Source organism: Natator depressus, chromosome 8 (assembly GCF_965152275.1).
Source record: "Natator depressus isolate rNatDep1 chromosome 8, rNatDep2.hap1, whole genome shotgun sequence".
Taxonomy (NCBI): domain Eukaryota; kingdom Metazoa; phylum Chordata; order Testudines; family Cheloniidae; genus Natator; species Natator depressus.
This window is the reverse complement of record NC_134241.1, coordinates 86,865,391-86,882,248: the sequence shown is the minus strand read 5'-3', so window position 1 is coordinate 86,882,248 and position 16,858 is coordinate 86,865,391. Positions and strand designations below refer to the sequence as shown.

The following is a 16,858-nucleotide window of genomic DNA, read 5'->3' as shown; positions in this document are numbered from 1 at the left end:
AGAGCTGGTTAGGAAGTTTGGCCAAGTTACGAGGCACTGAAAAATACTGGTTCTCACATGTTCAGTGCCGCTTTGGCAGCTAAGTTCTCCAGACATTCCATCTCTGCTGAGTATGTTCCATGCTAGTGCTGCAGGCATCGAGTAGGAGTTGCCCTGCAACTGCTCCTCCCAGCTGCTGCAGGATCCTGTGCCCAGTGCCACAGCAACAGAGGAGGGAGACAGTCTCTCCTGTGCCCTCAGTGCTCCCTCTCCTGGCACCCAGGCATCATGGATGAGTAGGAGCCATCACTGGAATGCAGAGGAATGAGAAATGGAGGAAGGAGAGGTGAGGAGAGAAGGGGGTTCAGGAGCCCAATGGGTGTGGGGCAGATAGGAGGATACAAAAAAGTTGCGGGACACAAGGGCAGAAAGGTCTATAACCACTGGAGTATATTCCCCTCCAGGACTTGGAAAAGAATCCAGGAGTCCAGAGTTTCTACATTCCTCTGTCAGCAAATAGCTGTGAAACCTACTAGTAAAACGTGCATCTCTCCCATCTTTAGTGCCTAGTTCACACATCAGGTAACAGCCTACTACTGCTACCAGTCACTGTTAGCTTAAGTGGCAGAGGTCTGTGCTACAGATCTAAAGGTTTGAACCCTGCTAGTGACCCAACTGGGGGGGAAGGGGGAGAGGGTGTCAATATGGTTAGATACAGAATATAATTTTGCGTTTTCTGTGTGTTTATGAGGAAATTGCACACTAAGAAAACAAAATACTAAATACCTCCTCTTAAGTGAGCACTGTCCATTTTGTGCATTGAATGAGGCAGGAGTCCTGTGTAAAAACCCCCGTAATTAAAGACTATCATCCTGCATACACACAAGTATTCAAATTAAGGTTCCGCAGGCAACATTAATCCTGGCTTTTAACTCTTGAAGGTTTCACTTTGCACCCTTAGTGTTCACTTAGCGTGTCTGCGTAAAATATAGACTACATACCCTGCCCTCCCCCAGAGATAATATACCATATTAAAGAGAGTTTACAGAGGTTCTATTTTAGTGCCACTGCTCAGTGAACACACTATAAATACTGGGCATTTGTAGAGTTACTTCTGATGTGTCCTCAAGGAGGCTGTTGTCTCAATCTGTGTATTGTACTTCATTGCGTTTGTCCCAAGTGAGGTGTTCCAGGAGTTACTCCTGAGCCTCCTTGCGAGCCAGCTTATAAATCTCGGTTGGCCCGTCCACATGGGTGATGGTGGTGGTGAGCTGAAGCTCCTCCCCACTACTTACTCCCAGGTCACCTGAAATACAAAGCTACATTTCAGCTTGATGCACAAAGAAGGACCTGGGAACTAGAGAGTGACTGCCAGGTTAAATTTCTCTAGAGTTTGGGTTTTGGAAAGAATAAGCTTTTCTAAAACCGAGGACTACGAAGGGTTTCCATGTAGTCAGATTCATTTGAAGAGAAGAATGTTCCCTTGCAGTGGTTTCAGTCCAAACCAAACACTGTTACATGAGCTAATGCTGAAGAGCCACTATGCTACTGAAAGATATTCCAAGGAAACCAACTGTAAACAAACTATTTAGTTCCATTCCTCAGTCGTGTCTTTCACTTCCTCCACCACAGCTACACAATGCTGTCCCCAGGCTATTTCAAGTTAGTATTCATATGCAATTAAGAGCCACACCAAAGCCCAGTTTACCATTTGATTGATCTTCACCATAATTCTTGTGTGATGGAGCATATAGGAACATAAGAGCAAAGACGTAAAGGTTCCACATCCCGTAGATGCCAGTGAAGAAGGCACTGTTCACTTGTATTGTGAAGTCCCCCCATTTCCAATGGCCTTCAGTCACCTGTCCACGAGAAAGCAGAGATTCAATAGGGACAGATAGGTAAAGAGAATTCTCCTATAATGAGCAAGCACCTACAAAGCAAATATGTTTCTAAGAGCAGCTACATAGAAAGCGGAAATTAAGACAGAATGAAGTACATGGACAATTCATGTCCAGACAAACACATCAAAGTAAAGCCTATACTAAAAAGTCTCTTCCCCTGCCACCAGTCTACAAGGAATGGCACATGCAACAAGATTCATATTAGAAACTTTATTCATCTTTGGTTTTTTTAAAAACTAACAAAATGTAATCTCAGAACATTCACGTTAGATCATTCCAGTCATTCAAGACTTTAGTGAGAGGATAATCATATTCAAGCAGTACCTGGGAGACTAGCTATGTCTGAAAACTTTAGAGGGTCTATAAATAAACCTTTTATAGAAGAAAACAGCATGAATAATGCAAAGATCTAATGGCATCCAACATGTCTCACTGCTTCTGTCTTACGGCAGAGACCTATGGCTGATAGCACTAGTTCCAGATATAAAGAGAAAGATAGGAGACTCTATGGAGAGTTAAGAAAACAGTAATTTAATATTAATCTTTTGAAAACAATGAAATGCATGAGCTGTGCACCTTAAGACTGCCTTCCATTTTAAACGCCAAAGTAACAAGTCATTTGGGGCCATACCCTACCATCGACTTTAAAGCAGAATTCCCCATAGAAAACAAGGTGCTCTGCTTTAAAGAAAAAGAGACAGTGGCAGAACAGAGTCTTTAAATAAACAAAAATACCAAACTTGATGCAAGTAACCAGACAAAATGATTTGGCAGTTTTGAGGTAGACCTTCAAGCCAACTGCTTCAATTGAACAGATTTTTAGATCAGAGTTATCTTACCATGCCAATCAGACTATGGCATTGTTTTCATATGCAAAGGGAACACAGCGACTAGATTCTCTAACATAGTATGTCTGAGGGTACTTCTGTGCATGACTCAACAGTAGTAGTAAAACTGGCAAGAAAATAAAATCCCTTTGTGTGAAAAATTTCACCTTTTTGAAAAAGGTTTTCATCACAAGCAGAGATGAAACATCCAAAAATTTTTTCACAGGAAAGGATTTCAAGAAAAACTCCATTTTGCTTCTCCCAAAACCAAATCTTTCAGCTGCCCATCATCAGTTTTGCTTTCTGCCTGCAGTGAAGCTGACCTGCTCCTCCCAATTCCTGCAGCCAAAGAACTGGGGCTCTCAGTCCCCCCGCACCCCAGTGCCTAGCTGGGGAGATGTCTTTTCAGTTTCCCCTACAGAAAAGAAGCCCCCCCCAAGCAAAACTGAAATTGTCCTACAACTGACATTTTCCTTGGGAAAAGAGCATTACTCTTTAGAAAATTCAGACGAAAAGGTTTCAGAACAGCTCTACTTTCAAAGTAGAAAGGAGTTTGACTATTTTATAACTTTTAAGGGTGTATCCATTGTATTTCTGCAACTAAAGCCTGCATGTCTATGTACAATTGCGATTGCCGCCTTACACCTGAGGCCAATAAAACATCTTAACAATGGAAAGTCATCTTGGGAGGCTGTAGTCCTGGGAACTGGTCAGGAGAGTGAAGGGGTTTATTCTCAGAAGAATATTGTGGGGTAGACCTTCAAGAGGGTGCATGATGTTTTACCTGTGCAACTTAAAACATAGCCCAATACCCTATAGTTTTATTATACTTATATATCTAGATCTATAGGATAAATCCATGTTCAGAGGGAAGAGAGCATGCTCTCGCTTTCTCTCCTCTCCTCCCCCTCCCCAGAAAAACAAACAGTTAGAGCATTTAAGACTGCAAAATCAAGCACTCAAAAGTTAAACACCAGAATTAAAAAAAAATCACAGACACACACACCCCAGACAAGTTCATGGAGGACAGGTCCATCAACGGCTATTAGACAGGATGGGCAGAGATGGTGTTCCTAGACGGTTGGCTAGAAGCTAGGAATGGGCAATATGGGGGTGGATCCCTTGATTACCTGTTCTGTTCATTCCCTCTGGGGCATCTGGCACTGGCCACTGTCAGAAGACAGGATACTGGACCAGATGGACCACTGGTCTGACCCAGTATGGCTGTTCTTCCAATTAAGGTTTCCTATGCAACCTCAATTCGGCCCCCTTGTGAACATGTATTATGACACAGTCTATAATTGCATCCTCACATATTAGAGAGATTTTCAAAGAAAAAGGTCACCAGAATTTTTTTTTTTTTTAAACATGGAAACCCGCCCCCACCACACCACCACTACCTTCATATTGCAAATGGTTAAACCATTTTGCCTGAAATTTGGGGGGGAGGGAGGGAGAAAGAAGGGAAGCTGTCCTGAGGCAGGTTTCAGAGTAGCAGCCGTGTTAGTCTGTATCCGCAAAAAGAAAAGGAGTACTTGTGACACCTTAGAGACTAACACATTTATTTGAGCATAAGCTTTCGTGAGCTACAGCTCACTTCATCGGATGCATTCAGTGGAAAATACAGTGGGGAGATTTATATACACAGAACATGAAACAATGGGTGTTACCATACACACTGTAACAAGAGTGATCAGGTAAGGTGAGCTATTACCAGCAGGAGAGCGGGGGTGAGGGTGGGACTTTTGTAGTGATAATCAAGGTGGGCCATTTCCAGCAGTTGACAACAAGGTCTGAGGAACAGTGGGGCGGGGTGCGCAAAGTGGGGGGAATAAACATGGGGAAATAGCTTTACTTTGTGTAATGACCCATCCACTCCCAGTCTTTATTCAAGCCTAAGTTAATTGTATCCAGTTTCCAAATTAATTCCAATTCAGCAGTCTCTCGTTGGAGTCTTTTTTTGAAGTTTTTTTGTTGAAGAATTGCCACTTTTAGGTCTGTAATCGAGTGACCAAAGAGATTGAAGTGTTCTCCAACTGGTTTTTGAATGTTATAATTCTGGATGTCTGATTTATGTCCATTTATTCTTTTACTTGGAGACTGTCCAGTTTGGCCAACGAACATGGCAGAGGGGCATTGCTGGCACATGATGGCATATATCACATTGGTAGATGTGCAGGTGAACGAGACTCTGATAGTGTGGCTGATGTGATTAGGCCCTATGATGGTGTCCCCTGAATAGATATGTGGACACAGTTGGCAACGGGCTTTGTTGCAAGGATAGGTTCCTGGGTTAGTGGTTCTGTTGTGTGGTGTGTGGCTGCTGGTGAGTATTTGCTTCAGGTTGGGGGGCTGTCTGTAAGCAAGAACTGGCCTGTCTCCCAAGATCTGTGAGAGTGATGGGTCGTCCTTCAGGATAGGTCGTAGATCCTTGATGATGCATTGGAGAGGTTTTAGTTGGGGGCTGAAGGTGATGGCTAGTGGCGTTCTGTTATTTTCTTTGTTGGGCCTGTCCTGTAGTAGGTAACTTCTGGGTACTCTTCTGGCTCTGTTCCTCGGACGTTCTTGTCAACTGCTGGAAATGGCCCACCTTGATTATCACTACAAAAGGTTCCCCCCCGCCCCGCTCTCCTGCTGGTAATAGCTCACCTTACCTGAGCACTCTCGTTACAGTGTGTGTGGTAACACCCATTGTTTCATGTTCTCTGTGTATATAAATCTCCCCACTGTATTTTCCACTGAATGCATCCGATGAAGTGAGCTGTAGCTCACGAAAGCTTATGCTCAAATAAATGTGTTAGTCTCTAAGGTGCCACAAGTACTTTTTCTTTTTGTCCTGAGGCAGACACTCAGTATGAAAAATTTCAACCCAAACAGTTAACTTTTTGGCAAACTTAAACAACTGACAACAGGGTCTTATAATGGGAAAGATCAGGCAGCCTTAATAATAAGCAGACACTACCAGCCCAGCCTACAATCTATGCATTCCTGTGTCCTCTGAACTAAGATATAACCAATATGTTGGCTATTTAGGAATTTGGATACTGCACTCTCTCATACCCAGTTTGGTTTCAGCACACTCACCTGACTGACAATGAAGAAGATGATAGTCATTGCTGCACAGGCCAGAGTGATGAGCATCAAGAACTTGAACCTAAAAATCAGCCCCTATTTAGAGAGAGGACACTGGTCATCGTAACGGAACAGACAATCCCATTTCAATTTTTGGCTTCTACAAGATGGAAGTTGGAAAAAAGATTAGTCCAAAACCACAAAACCCACAACCACCCACTCTCTCCTTTGTCCTACACTGGTGACAGCCAGTATTCTCTGTTCCGCAGACGTCTGCATTCCTGCCAGTTACATTGTGTGGGGTGTAGAGGTCTTGACTGCTACTGCTTTCCATTACATTTGCTCCTGTGAAATTAAACGGATTTACTTAGAGCTAATGTGAAGGAGGCACTTGAATTTAAGTAACAAGGTTTCATTAAATTAACAGCACGTTTGATAGTCTGTGGCTTCCTTGATAAATCAGATATGCTTTCTTTCTAGAACATATATCTGTGATGAGGGTTTGTTAGGTTATACCAGGAGTGATCTACTTTACAAATGTTTTCTGTTTCTGTAAGTGTAATGAGTTCATGTGAGGAGAGTGCAAACTTTCCTTATCTAATTTTCTTTGGCCGAGAATTTAAGACGACTAAATGAATGTTGGATTGTAGATTAAAGACATCAAACAAATGACATAAATTTACATGGTTGGGGGGGGGGGGTTATCACAGACTTTGTTTGCTTTTTTAAATCTATTTTGAATTTAACAAAGACAGATTTTAGTTATGTTAGTTTTGAATCACACTGACTCGGGCACCTTGGGGGAGTGAGGACATTTTACAAGTTAGTTTGTGCACAGCTGCCATTGTGCAGCAGGTGGGTTGAGGTGGCAAGACTGAAGGCCTCAGGGCAAGGACTGTCTTTTTGTTAAGCGTTTGCACAGTGCCTAGAGCAGTGGAGCCCTAAGCTCTATTGCAACACAAATTCATAATACCTGTGCCCTGCTTTTAACTCAAGGAAAAAGATGAAAGAAGAGCTAAGACTTCGGGGAAATGTCTGCAAAAATCCAGATTTTCTTATTGGAACAAGTAATGTACCTTCTAATGAGTCACAAACAACCTGATTAGACACAGAATTTGACTCATCAGACCATTGTCTACCCAAGTTTTATGGACACAAATCTTTATCACCAAGAAAACAACAGGCATTCGTGGCTTGACTGCAACTCTATCTTGGCTCCTCCTTCTGCTCCGCAACAGCAATTAAAGAGGAATGAGTACAGCTCTGACCAGAGGCCAGCGTGGCCTAAGGAGAGGATGGCAAACCAGGAACTCTGGATTTTTAATCCTGTTCCGATGCAGACTCTCTTGAGTGGTTTGGGCAAGTCACATGAGCACCCTGCATCATTTTCCTCATCTGTAATAATAGTGCTTTACCTCAGTAGATCTCAAAAGGTTTTACCACCTGGCCACACCACTCTGAAGAGAAAAACAGAGTGGATTGGGAGTAAATGCCTACGAGTACATTGGGCAGATTAGTGTTTGTCAAGTACTTTGAAGACTGAAAGCATTAGGTGGGGGCTAAACATCAGAACGAAGAAAAGTTGATTGCCTTTTTGTGAACTGACATTAGGATGGTTTTGGCAGCATGAGAAAGCTGGTAAAATACGAAGTTTTCTAAATGATGGAAAAAAGCTAATGCGGGTGGATACAGTTTTTCTGGTAGATTATCAGGAGCCTTTTTGGAATACTAAAGCAATGAGTGCATGTACATGCACACCTTTAATCCAACAAGGGTTTTCTAACCTCATAATGAAGCCTGCGAGCCTTGCTCATTGCTGGGAGGCTGGATTGTTTCCCACTAATGTTTCTGAACACTTGAAACACCATGAAACACAAAAACAGGAAGTAGAGGCAAAGGCAGATTCCTGCAACTATAATAAATGCCATCTGAGCAGTAAAGTTAAAGGAAACAGCTACTTGACAAAGCAGGAGATTGAAGAAAATATTATCCAGGTAATTAGAACTTTACAAAAGTAAACTAATTATTGCAATAATCCTAATTCAGGCTTCTAGTGTGTATTAAATAGAAGCTTCTGTCTGAGTGCTTCACGGTCCCTTCCCCAGCTCAGTCCCAGAGCCAAAGCTCCGGTTGTTCCCCAAGCACTTAACATGGTGTTAACGAGGGATAAAATATTAAAACTCCTGCAGGCTGAAAAGGCTAAGCTGGAATTGTCACTTCTGCTCCGCTGGTACAAAGAGACGAGGCTTAGCAGAGAAGACGAGAAGTAATAACCAACCAACATGTGATCTAGGAGACTCCTGTAAGAGGACTGAGATGCTGAGGAAGTGAAACTAATCACATTACCTTATCTTAGCCTGGTAATAAAAATTAAATGCAGCTGAAAGCACTTCCAGCCTGACCAGGCAAATTTAAAAAGCAATTTGTATAAATGCTGTAGGACCACGCTTCCAAGTGTCAGCAATTAAATGAACTGCCCCAGAGAAAAACAGCTCTAGTTCAGACCAAGAGAAGGAACAGCACAAAGGGTGCAGTTTAGACAGGGTTCAGAGAGAACAGGATTTTTTCTAGAATCACTAACTCAAGATGTGCCATTTCCTAGACTTTCTGCAGTTTGAGGCAGATGCTAATTTTTCTAATCATTTCCATTATCTCAATACTAATCTCAGAATTCATTCTTGCAGCAAAATCTACAGGCTGCACTAATATTTTAAAGCAGTGTCCCCCTATAGAGCCATAAAGTTGTTCATTCAAAGGCGACTCTGGATCTTCTACTATATTCGAGTCAGAAACCAATTTCCTAGTCCCATCTTACCAAAGTGAACAGGCTTTTCATCAGATTCCATAAGTACTTTGAGAAAGTGAAATTTTTAGTTACTAAAATGTATTTCTCACTCCAAAAACCTAACACAAAATAAATGCTACTGCATAAAAACCGACAGAAGGATACAGCCAGCTCCGTGCCAACATCTGTGGTCCAGATACTGTAGAATGGATTTTTCAGTTGTACCCCTCTAAAAATAGGAGAGAATTCAGGGCAATCAGAATTCACGTGCAAAGAGTCAAAGATACAGTAAAATACACATTCCTATACAGCTAACTTAACAGTTTGGAAAAATGAGTAATGTTATCTTGCAGTTTGGGAGTGTGTTTGGAGGTGGGTGGGGAACCTTCAGTTTACATTCCAGTGGATACATAATCTTACAAAAACTGTTCCAACACAACTTCACGGCACTATAAAAGCCAAAGGAAAAGCCTTCTTGTCTCTTTGCAAGAAAAATGGTGAAGCAAATGGTTGGACAGTTGTGGTCAGCATGGGGGGGAGGGGGCGGGGAGGTGTCCCAAAGTGACTTGTATCAGCTATGCAAGTCATAGTATTTTTAAAATATGCATTGTTTATGGTGTCAAGCACACTGGCTGAGAAGGAATTCTTGTCACTTGCACAGTATTAAACCTCCTTTTCAATTATGCAGAATTATAACGATTCCACATGGCTTCAAAAAAGCGTTCGTTAGAAATGGATAGGGTACAGCTAATAAAAATCTTCCCCATGTAAGTGTTAAGACAGGAAAAAGGGATGAAACTTTCATACACAACAATATAAGAGACTGGGCTAACTTTTATGTCTTGATGACATGTACCAATGAAGCGATACTGTAAGGAATTGTATTTTAGCCCACAATGGGTACAGAGCTGGATAAGAGCCTCATTTAAAAAAAAAAAAAAAAAAGACAGGACTAGGTCTACTGCATTTTCATCCGGAAGCTCACTCACTGTTCCAATGCAGCTTTCTGAGATTACTCAATATACCCTTTGACCTACAAGTCAAAAAAATTTTTTTTTGTCCTGTGACAGGTAATATTTCCATGCTTTGTGAATTTATGTGTAGGCAGGCAAAGAGCTATCTTATCTCTTTCTCTCACTTTCAGTCATTTTCCAGTAAGAAGTCTACTTTTAAGTAATGCAATCTAATCTGGAAGGGAAAACTTAAATTGGGGAAATTGCTACTGGGATGTCTAAGAAATTGAACTCTGGGCCTGGAGGAAATTGAGTTATAAGGGGGCTAATGACTTGAATACCTAGTCTGAGGAAAAGGGACTTGCCATTCCTTTCCCCAGGGAGCACAGAAAGGTGGCTGGTGAATACCAGTGTTGGCATGAGGAGACCCAAATGGCCTGAAGAGTGCGAAGCCTTTGTACCAACTTTTCAATCCTTGTCTCAATAAAGCTATTAGAAAAAGGCAAACCAACATGGACCCAGTGTAAAGATCAATTGTATCCCCCTGTAAAATTGTATGCCCCTGTAAAAAGAGGGCAGCACCTGAGATCAGAGCACAATTGTATTATCACTACAGAGTGTAAGAGAAAAAAATGTCTCCGTTACCTCTCGCACATGTCAAAGATGAAAAGGCAGAAGGCACCAACAGCTATGGGCCCAACCTGTTTCCAGTACCCAGAAAAACGATTTCGTTCATTTTGATCCTAATGAATCAAGCCATGATAAAAGAAAGTTAATTTATGGAAGGGGGGAAAAAAAGTGACTGAATTATGCACACACAGTGAGGCTGATAGCAAAGGACATTCCTAAGTCAAGAAAGAGGTTACTTACTAGGTGCTGTTTTGTGTCAGCTCTGTGCATATCCATGGTGGGATATGGCATCCCAGATTTCGAGCTGCATAACTTCACGGGGAAGCCATGTTCATTGGGGGATACATGAAAGAGCTTGTGAGAGCGAGACATCATTGCCCTATCCCAGAGGTGGGCAAACAATGGCCCAGGGGCCGGATCCAGCCCGTCAGGGCTTTGGATCCAGCCCGCAAGATTATCACCCCCATGGTGCCGTGGGCCTCACGTCACTGCTGGAAGAGGCCGGCACCACGTCCCTGAGGCCCCTTGGGGGGGTGGGGTAGAGGGCTCTTTGCATTGCCCTCACCTCCAGGCACCGTCCCCGACAGCTCCCATTGGTTGGGAACAGGAAACTGTAGCCAATGGGAGTTTCGGGGGAGGTATCCACAGGGGAGGGAAGTGCGCGGAGCCCTCTGCCCCTCACCCCCGCCACAGCAGCCGCAGGGATGTGGTGCTGGCCGCTTCTGGGAGTGGCGCGGGGCCAGGGCAGGCATGGAGACTGTCTTAGCCCTGCTGCGTGCCACTGCCACCCCAGAATCACTCCGAGTAAGCGGCACCCCGCACCCCAACCCCTGCCCTGAGCCCCCTTGTACACCCCAACCCCTGCCGCACCCCTCCTGCATCCCTGCCCTAAGCCCCCTGCCCCGAGCCCCTTCCTGCACACCGCACCCCAACCCCCTGCCCCAGTCCTAGCCCTATATTCATGGCCCTGCATGCAATTTCCCCACCCTGATGTGGCCCTCGGGCCAAAATCTTTGCCCACCCCTGCCCTGCCCTATCCTAATATGGGAATGCAGTCCCGCCCCATCCCTCCCCCCCCACAAACAACTGCCTCTGTTCCTTCTCCCAAACCACACAGTCCTGATGTCATACAGACTTCTGAGTAGAGGGGAAGGTGGGCAAGTAGTGAGAACGCACAGAGGTGACTCCCAAAGAAGAATTACTGATAAGTAACCTCTCAGCTTTGAGGGCATCTGTACATTTCTATTTGTGGGAAATTAACAAGCAGCGTGTCCATCCGGAGGAAAGCAGGTGAGGAGTTCTGCTTAAACTTAGGACTTGTCTATGTGGTACATTAACAGACTGTAGGGATCTTTAAGTGCCCATTAGAAGCGTCCACATGGGCCAGTTAGTGTGTGACATGCTGGTGTGATTTAGAATTTACACCCCACTGGTGTGGGCTAAAGCACCATGTAGCCAAGCCCATAGACTAACACTGTTCTGCCAGTCTGGGCACTGGAGCACTATGCTATTTCCAAGGAAGAGATCTGATGAAAAATGTGCACAACACTCCAAGTTGTTGCTTGGCAAATATTTAGTTTCCACCAGGGGAGCTTGTCTAAAGCAACCACTGATGCTGCACTTGCTCTTGGGGAGAGGGTTTTTAAAGCAGGAGATGCTCGTTTCCTAGCTAAGATGTACACATCTAAACCAGCGTGAAAGTCTGGTTCGTAACAGTTTCTCCCTAGCATTTATTCACATATGCTACAAACAACTTATCAGATTTCTAAAGGGAACAAGATACTCTTTACTCTATAGTCACACCCACCATCATATGCTCTCCACAAAAGATTATCCAAAATGACAGAAGCATGGCATAGAAGATTCCTTGTCGAATATCTCCAAAGAGCAACATCCAAGTCCAGTCAAATCCAATGGAAAACCACTCTACTGGGATGTTTATGAACGTCATGGAAATCCCAAGAGCAAAGATTACCCTGGAGAAGCAGACAGAACAGAATCCCTTTCTATTTCAAATAAAGGACCAAGAGGACTAGGCCAAAGGAGCTCAAACTTCATGAAGAAGTCGAGGTTTCCTCCTTTTTGCCACGATACCTTCCTGTTGGCCCACCCACATAGCAGTACTGTTATCCTGTCTCCACAGAGACACCATTAACGAAGGGTAACTCAGTAACTGGCAAGAAATGTATCTATTTCAAACAAAACTCATGCTTAGGAGTTAAAATGGAAAACCAGTTCCTGTTTTCAAAGGACTGGTTGGGCAGTCAAATTCTTATGGTGCTAATCCTACACATGCACCCACCCGCAGAGGGGACCCTGATGCAGCAGCCTAGGGCATTTCTGCCACATTAGGAGATCAGAATTTGGGGAGCTGACGCAGAGGGTACAGACACTGTCTGCTACACAGCCCTGCAGGGGCTTCCTGTGCATCACCAAAAAGTTTTGGGAGGCAAATTCTGTGGCTCCATGATTGCTGTGAGAGAATGGCAGAAGGGTCTAGTCACTCACACACAGGAGGAATGTATCAGCTATACAGACTATTGCAGAACAAAGACTGCAATAGAGGTTGAAGAGCAGCTCTGCTGCCACATTGGCTTGGCAAAGAGTGGGGAAGGAAGGAAATTGGATCCACAGGGATGGCAATCTAGCACATGGCCAGTTTACCCAGGCTTTGCATGAGGCATACATTTTGGCCTAAATCTTATGTGTTGTCTGGATCACAGTGAGTTACTTGTCTACTCACTTTTCCAGCAGGACAGGAGCGCGTGTCATCATCGTGATCCGTCTCCAATACCAAACCATGATGATGAAGATGCTGGGCGTGAGGAAGGTTTTCATTGCAAACCATACCTTTGTAAAACCTCCATTTTGATGGATGCCCTGAGGATACAAGTTTAAACGTGGGAGCTGTACAGTATTTCACTTTCCTTATTTACAGACAAGATCAGATTTGCATTATCCTGTTATAGTCACAGGGCCTGACAGAAATTCCAATAGTCTGAACTACAGCCACTTAACATTAAAGAGTATTGCTTGTGAAATGCACAGCTGAAGTGTTTGACAAAATGGAAAGAGCTGTACACCGCTGTTTAATATGTCCTGACCATTCAGTCCAAGTAGAATTTTTAGGACTCCTGATAACTAAAGCAAATATTGCACCACTTCTGTTTTTATCAATTTCTGGTTATTTGGAAATCTACTATTTTAGTACTGGTGTTTAATAGGTATATTTTTTCATACAATTTATTTAATCAATAAAAGTTGCCACGCATTTAAACAAAATTAATTTATTCAAACATGAAAATTAGTCAACTTAATATTAAATGCGGAATGGGGAGGGATGAGGACATACATGATGGTAACCCCAATAAATACTGGGAGCTAATAGGCAAATTGATCATTGCTCCAGAAATAGCTCCGATCAAAAGCCAAAACAGTGAGAGCAGAGAGACCAGCTCTACTGCATTAAATGGTGGTAAACAGGAGAACCATTTTTAGGCTCTCGGCACCTTGATGGACAAAACTATCCAAGACTGAAATGGGGGATAGACAAAGACACTTAACACATTTGTTGAAATCCAAGGTGACAGGATTAAAAGAGAGTTTCCTCTTCAAGTGCTATTATTCTAGGTCTCCTATTTCCTCTCATCCCTTATTTCAAGTTCTATGCCTAGAGTGGCCATGTAATAGGAGGCATATTTTTCCAGTTTAATTAAACTCTGATCCAAAGCCAGACTGTATGCAATAGAGAAATGTTAGTCGGGCATAGTAAAATTGCGGGCTTCTGGAGTCAATCAAGAAAGCGATTAGAATAGCAGTGAATTATCCTACAAGCGAAGTCAGCAAAGTGGGAAAGGGGAGGGATAATAGCTAGAAGAGAATAGTCAAAGAAGAGATCCATTGGGAAAAGGGGCTGCACTGACAGTGGGAGTTATACAAGTTGACTGACCTTAGAAAATACGTCACTATACTCTTACTAGGGAATAGAGCAATTGTGGTTTTGTACAGAACAGAGAAATGGGAAGGAGTCTTGCCATCAGTCATGGGTTACTTTACCACAGTAAAATCATAAGCCCAATAAAGGTTGGATTCTACAGGTATCCTCCCACCTTTGACACAGCAGTGAATCTACATTAAACACCTACTCTAGAGGAGACGGGAGCCCAGAGCAAAGATAGAAATGAAACATGCACACTTACCACCAGGCGAACATCCTTTATTTCCCCAATTCCCACATTAATTAGTTTCCTTTCATTCACAGGGAGTCGAATGTTGAGGAGGTAGAATTTGTGAGCCACAGTTCCAATTTCCATGAAAGGGAGCACATCGCAGTCATAGTATCGGCCTTCATGCTCTATGGTCTAGTGGAATAGCAGAGAGAGGGAAAATGCAAAAGGGTCAGCTTTGTTCACTTTTATTTGGACTTCTAAGATGATAAATCGATAGTTGTAAAGCAGTAACTAGTCCTTCCAGGGGCTCTAATTTGGAGATGTACAGCATAGACTTCTTGTTTCATCACATCCCAACCTTTCCCCTTTTAGGGAACCAGGAAGTAAGTACTAATAAATATAAAAAGAAAGCAAATCCACATGGAGAAGCAGTTCATTATGTATCAACCAGTTTTCTCTGAAAATATAAATTGATGAACATATTTTAGCCCTTTTCTTCCTGAACAGTAACAATTTGCTTCAATACTATAACTATTGCCCGTTTTAATCCATGGCCAAAAAGAAGTTCATAGGTGTCACGATGCTATATGCTATGGCTACTCAGAACTTCCTGTGGTAGCAAGGGTAGGTTACAAATCCTCTTGGTCTGGCTTTTCTTAACAGAGTTAAAGGAGACTCTGTGTTAGCAGAACAGGGCTTGATACATGGTTGAACAGTTCCAGTTCCATCCAGTAGAGCTTACAGGTGCACATTAAACTAGCCAGTTAATTGCAGCATAAGTCAGTAATATCGGTACTGTTAAATTATTCCGCTTGTTTCACAGCGCAGATCACTACAATCCAATCAAGTGTACTTAGGCATGTTCATTTTAAAAGTTATTTTATTGTGTAGAAGTTTTAGAATGTAAGTCATGCATTTTTGATGTTCAATTTTCATACACAAAGACTTACAAATAAATACAGGTAGTGAATATAATAAGTAATAGAAATTGTATTTAGACCCCTAGACCTAAAGTCTGTAATTGATATTGATTGTATTAAGCATTTAGACAAAAAATGTAAGCAGGAAGTAGTTATGCAGCATCTAATATTCAAATATCAGATGCTAAGAAGGGATAAGAGGTCTGTAATCAATTAACCAGCATGGTTTGTCAAACTGCCAGCAAAACCCTATTAATAGATCCATTGTTGCATAATATTTATCAGGGTAGATTGATTTAAAAAAAACAAAAACAAAAAAAAAACCCTATGCTTTCCACTTGGTCACCTAAATCATGCTTAAAATAATTGATTTTCATTAACCTCTCCATTTGTACTTCAGTTAATTTTCTAAAGAAAGGTACATTTTCATTGGTTGATAACCATTAAAATGTGTTTATTTACAATTAGATAGAGCCTTTACATTAGACTGGTACTTTTTTGCTACCTAGGAGGATACATTATAAATATATATATTTGTTTAAACAATTATATAGGTTGATATTTTCAGATTTTTAGTATGTTAGAAAATGGTGAATGATATATTCCTTATTTACTGGCCAATTAAAGTTTTACTCAATGTACTTTTATTAAACAAAACAACCTTAAAGTTTCGGATACATAATCTCTTATCATAAGATGTTTCACATTTTCAACTAAATGATTTATTAAAGGAACAGAGGGATTAACTGCAGCAAATTAATTAAAACTTTCAGGTGAGCCTGGAAAAATTTCAAATATGCTTAAGTGAAAGTGACTTGAGCTTAATTTCCTACTCACCTGAGGGCTGCTCTATACTAGAAAGTTAGGCCAACCTAGATACATTGTTTATGGGTGTGTAAAAGTCACACCTGAGAGAGACATAGTTAAGATGACCTAAGCCACACAGTGTAGACAGCGCTAGATGGAAGAATTCTTCAGATGACCTAGCTACTACCTCTCAGAGAGGTGGATTTACTTTAGCAACAGAACCCTCCCTTCTGTCACTGTAGTGTTTCCACTGCCACAGTACAGTGTTTCTAGTGTAGACATACCTACCCTCGGTCTCATTTTCAAGAGACTGTTTCCAAAGTTTTTCCAACTTATACTAGGAGATCTGATCCCCTTCCTTCTTATTCACAGCCTGGAAGAAAGAGAGACAAGTTTTCCTATTTTAACTCCCACTTGATTTTTCAACCTTGCATGAATTAGTTCAAATGAAGAAAATACTCCATGCCTGCAGAAGAAGCTATTGCTGTCAAAAGCTGGTTTAGAACTTCAACAAACTATGGTTCCAAGTGCTTGGCTAGTGATTTAAATCAGTTAAGTGGTGTGACTTTCTTTTAAAAGATCAGCTGCAAACATTCACTGCTCGAATGGTTCATCTCCAGCCCTTCAATTTATTATGGTTGGCATGACTGATGGGTGAATATTTAGATATCTAGGTCATAGTAATATGATCATCAGCAGTTAGGCATCTACCCTGGTTGAGAATATTGGCAGGAAAATTAGGTGGAGTAAGTGCTTGATCCATCTGCTTCTTTACTGCCTGCAATCTCTTTTTTCAATGTCTAAGTACTTTC

At 42.1% G+C, this 16,858-nt stretch overlaps 1 protein-coding gene across 2 annotated transcripts in view; it reads right to left on the bottom strand.

The window, feature by feature from the left end:
- Nucleotides 1-649: 649 nt before the first annotated feature.
- Nucleotides 650-16,858, bottom strand: part of WLS (Wnt ligand secretion mediator) — a 64,094-nt gene continuing 47,885 nt past the window's right edge. The window contains exons 4-13 of one of the 2 annotated variants that reach the window (XM_074961552.1): nucleotides 14,350-14,511; nucleotides 12,894-13,030; nucleotides 11,958-12,126; nucleotides 10,391-10,462; nucleotides 10,166-10,263; nucleotides 8,733-8,796; nucleotides 7,567-7,710; nucleotides 5,795-5,878; nucleotides 1,688-1,841; nucleotides 650-1,285 (exon numbers count right to left, since the gene is read on the bottom strand). In XM_074961552.1, coding sequence (XP_074817653.1) covers nucleotides 1,176-1,285; nucleotides 1,688-1,841; nucleotides 5,795-5,878; nucleotides 7,567-7,710; nucleotides 8,733-8,796; nucleotides 10,166-10,263; nucleotides 10,391-10,462; nucleotides 11,958-12,126; nucleotides 12,894-13,030; nucleotides 14,350-14,511 — 1,194 coding nt within the window. In that variant the 3' untranslated portion in view covers nucleotides 650-1,175. The remainder of the gene's footprint in view (nucleotides 1,286-1,687; nucleotides 1,842-5,794; nucleotides 5,879-7,566; nucleotides 7,711-8,732; nucleotides 8,797-10,165; nucleotides 10,264-10,390; nucleotides 10,463-11,957; nucleotides 12,127-12,893; nucleotides 13,031-14,349; nucleotides 14,512-16,858) is intronic. The other variant, XM_074961553.1, reaches the window with a different exon arrangement.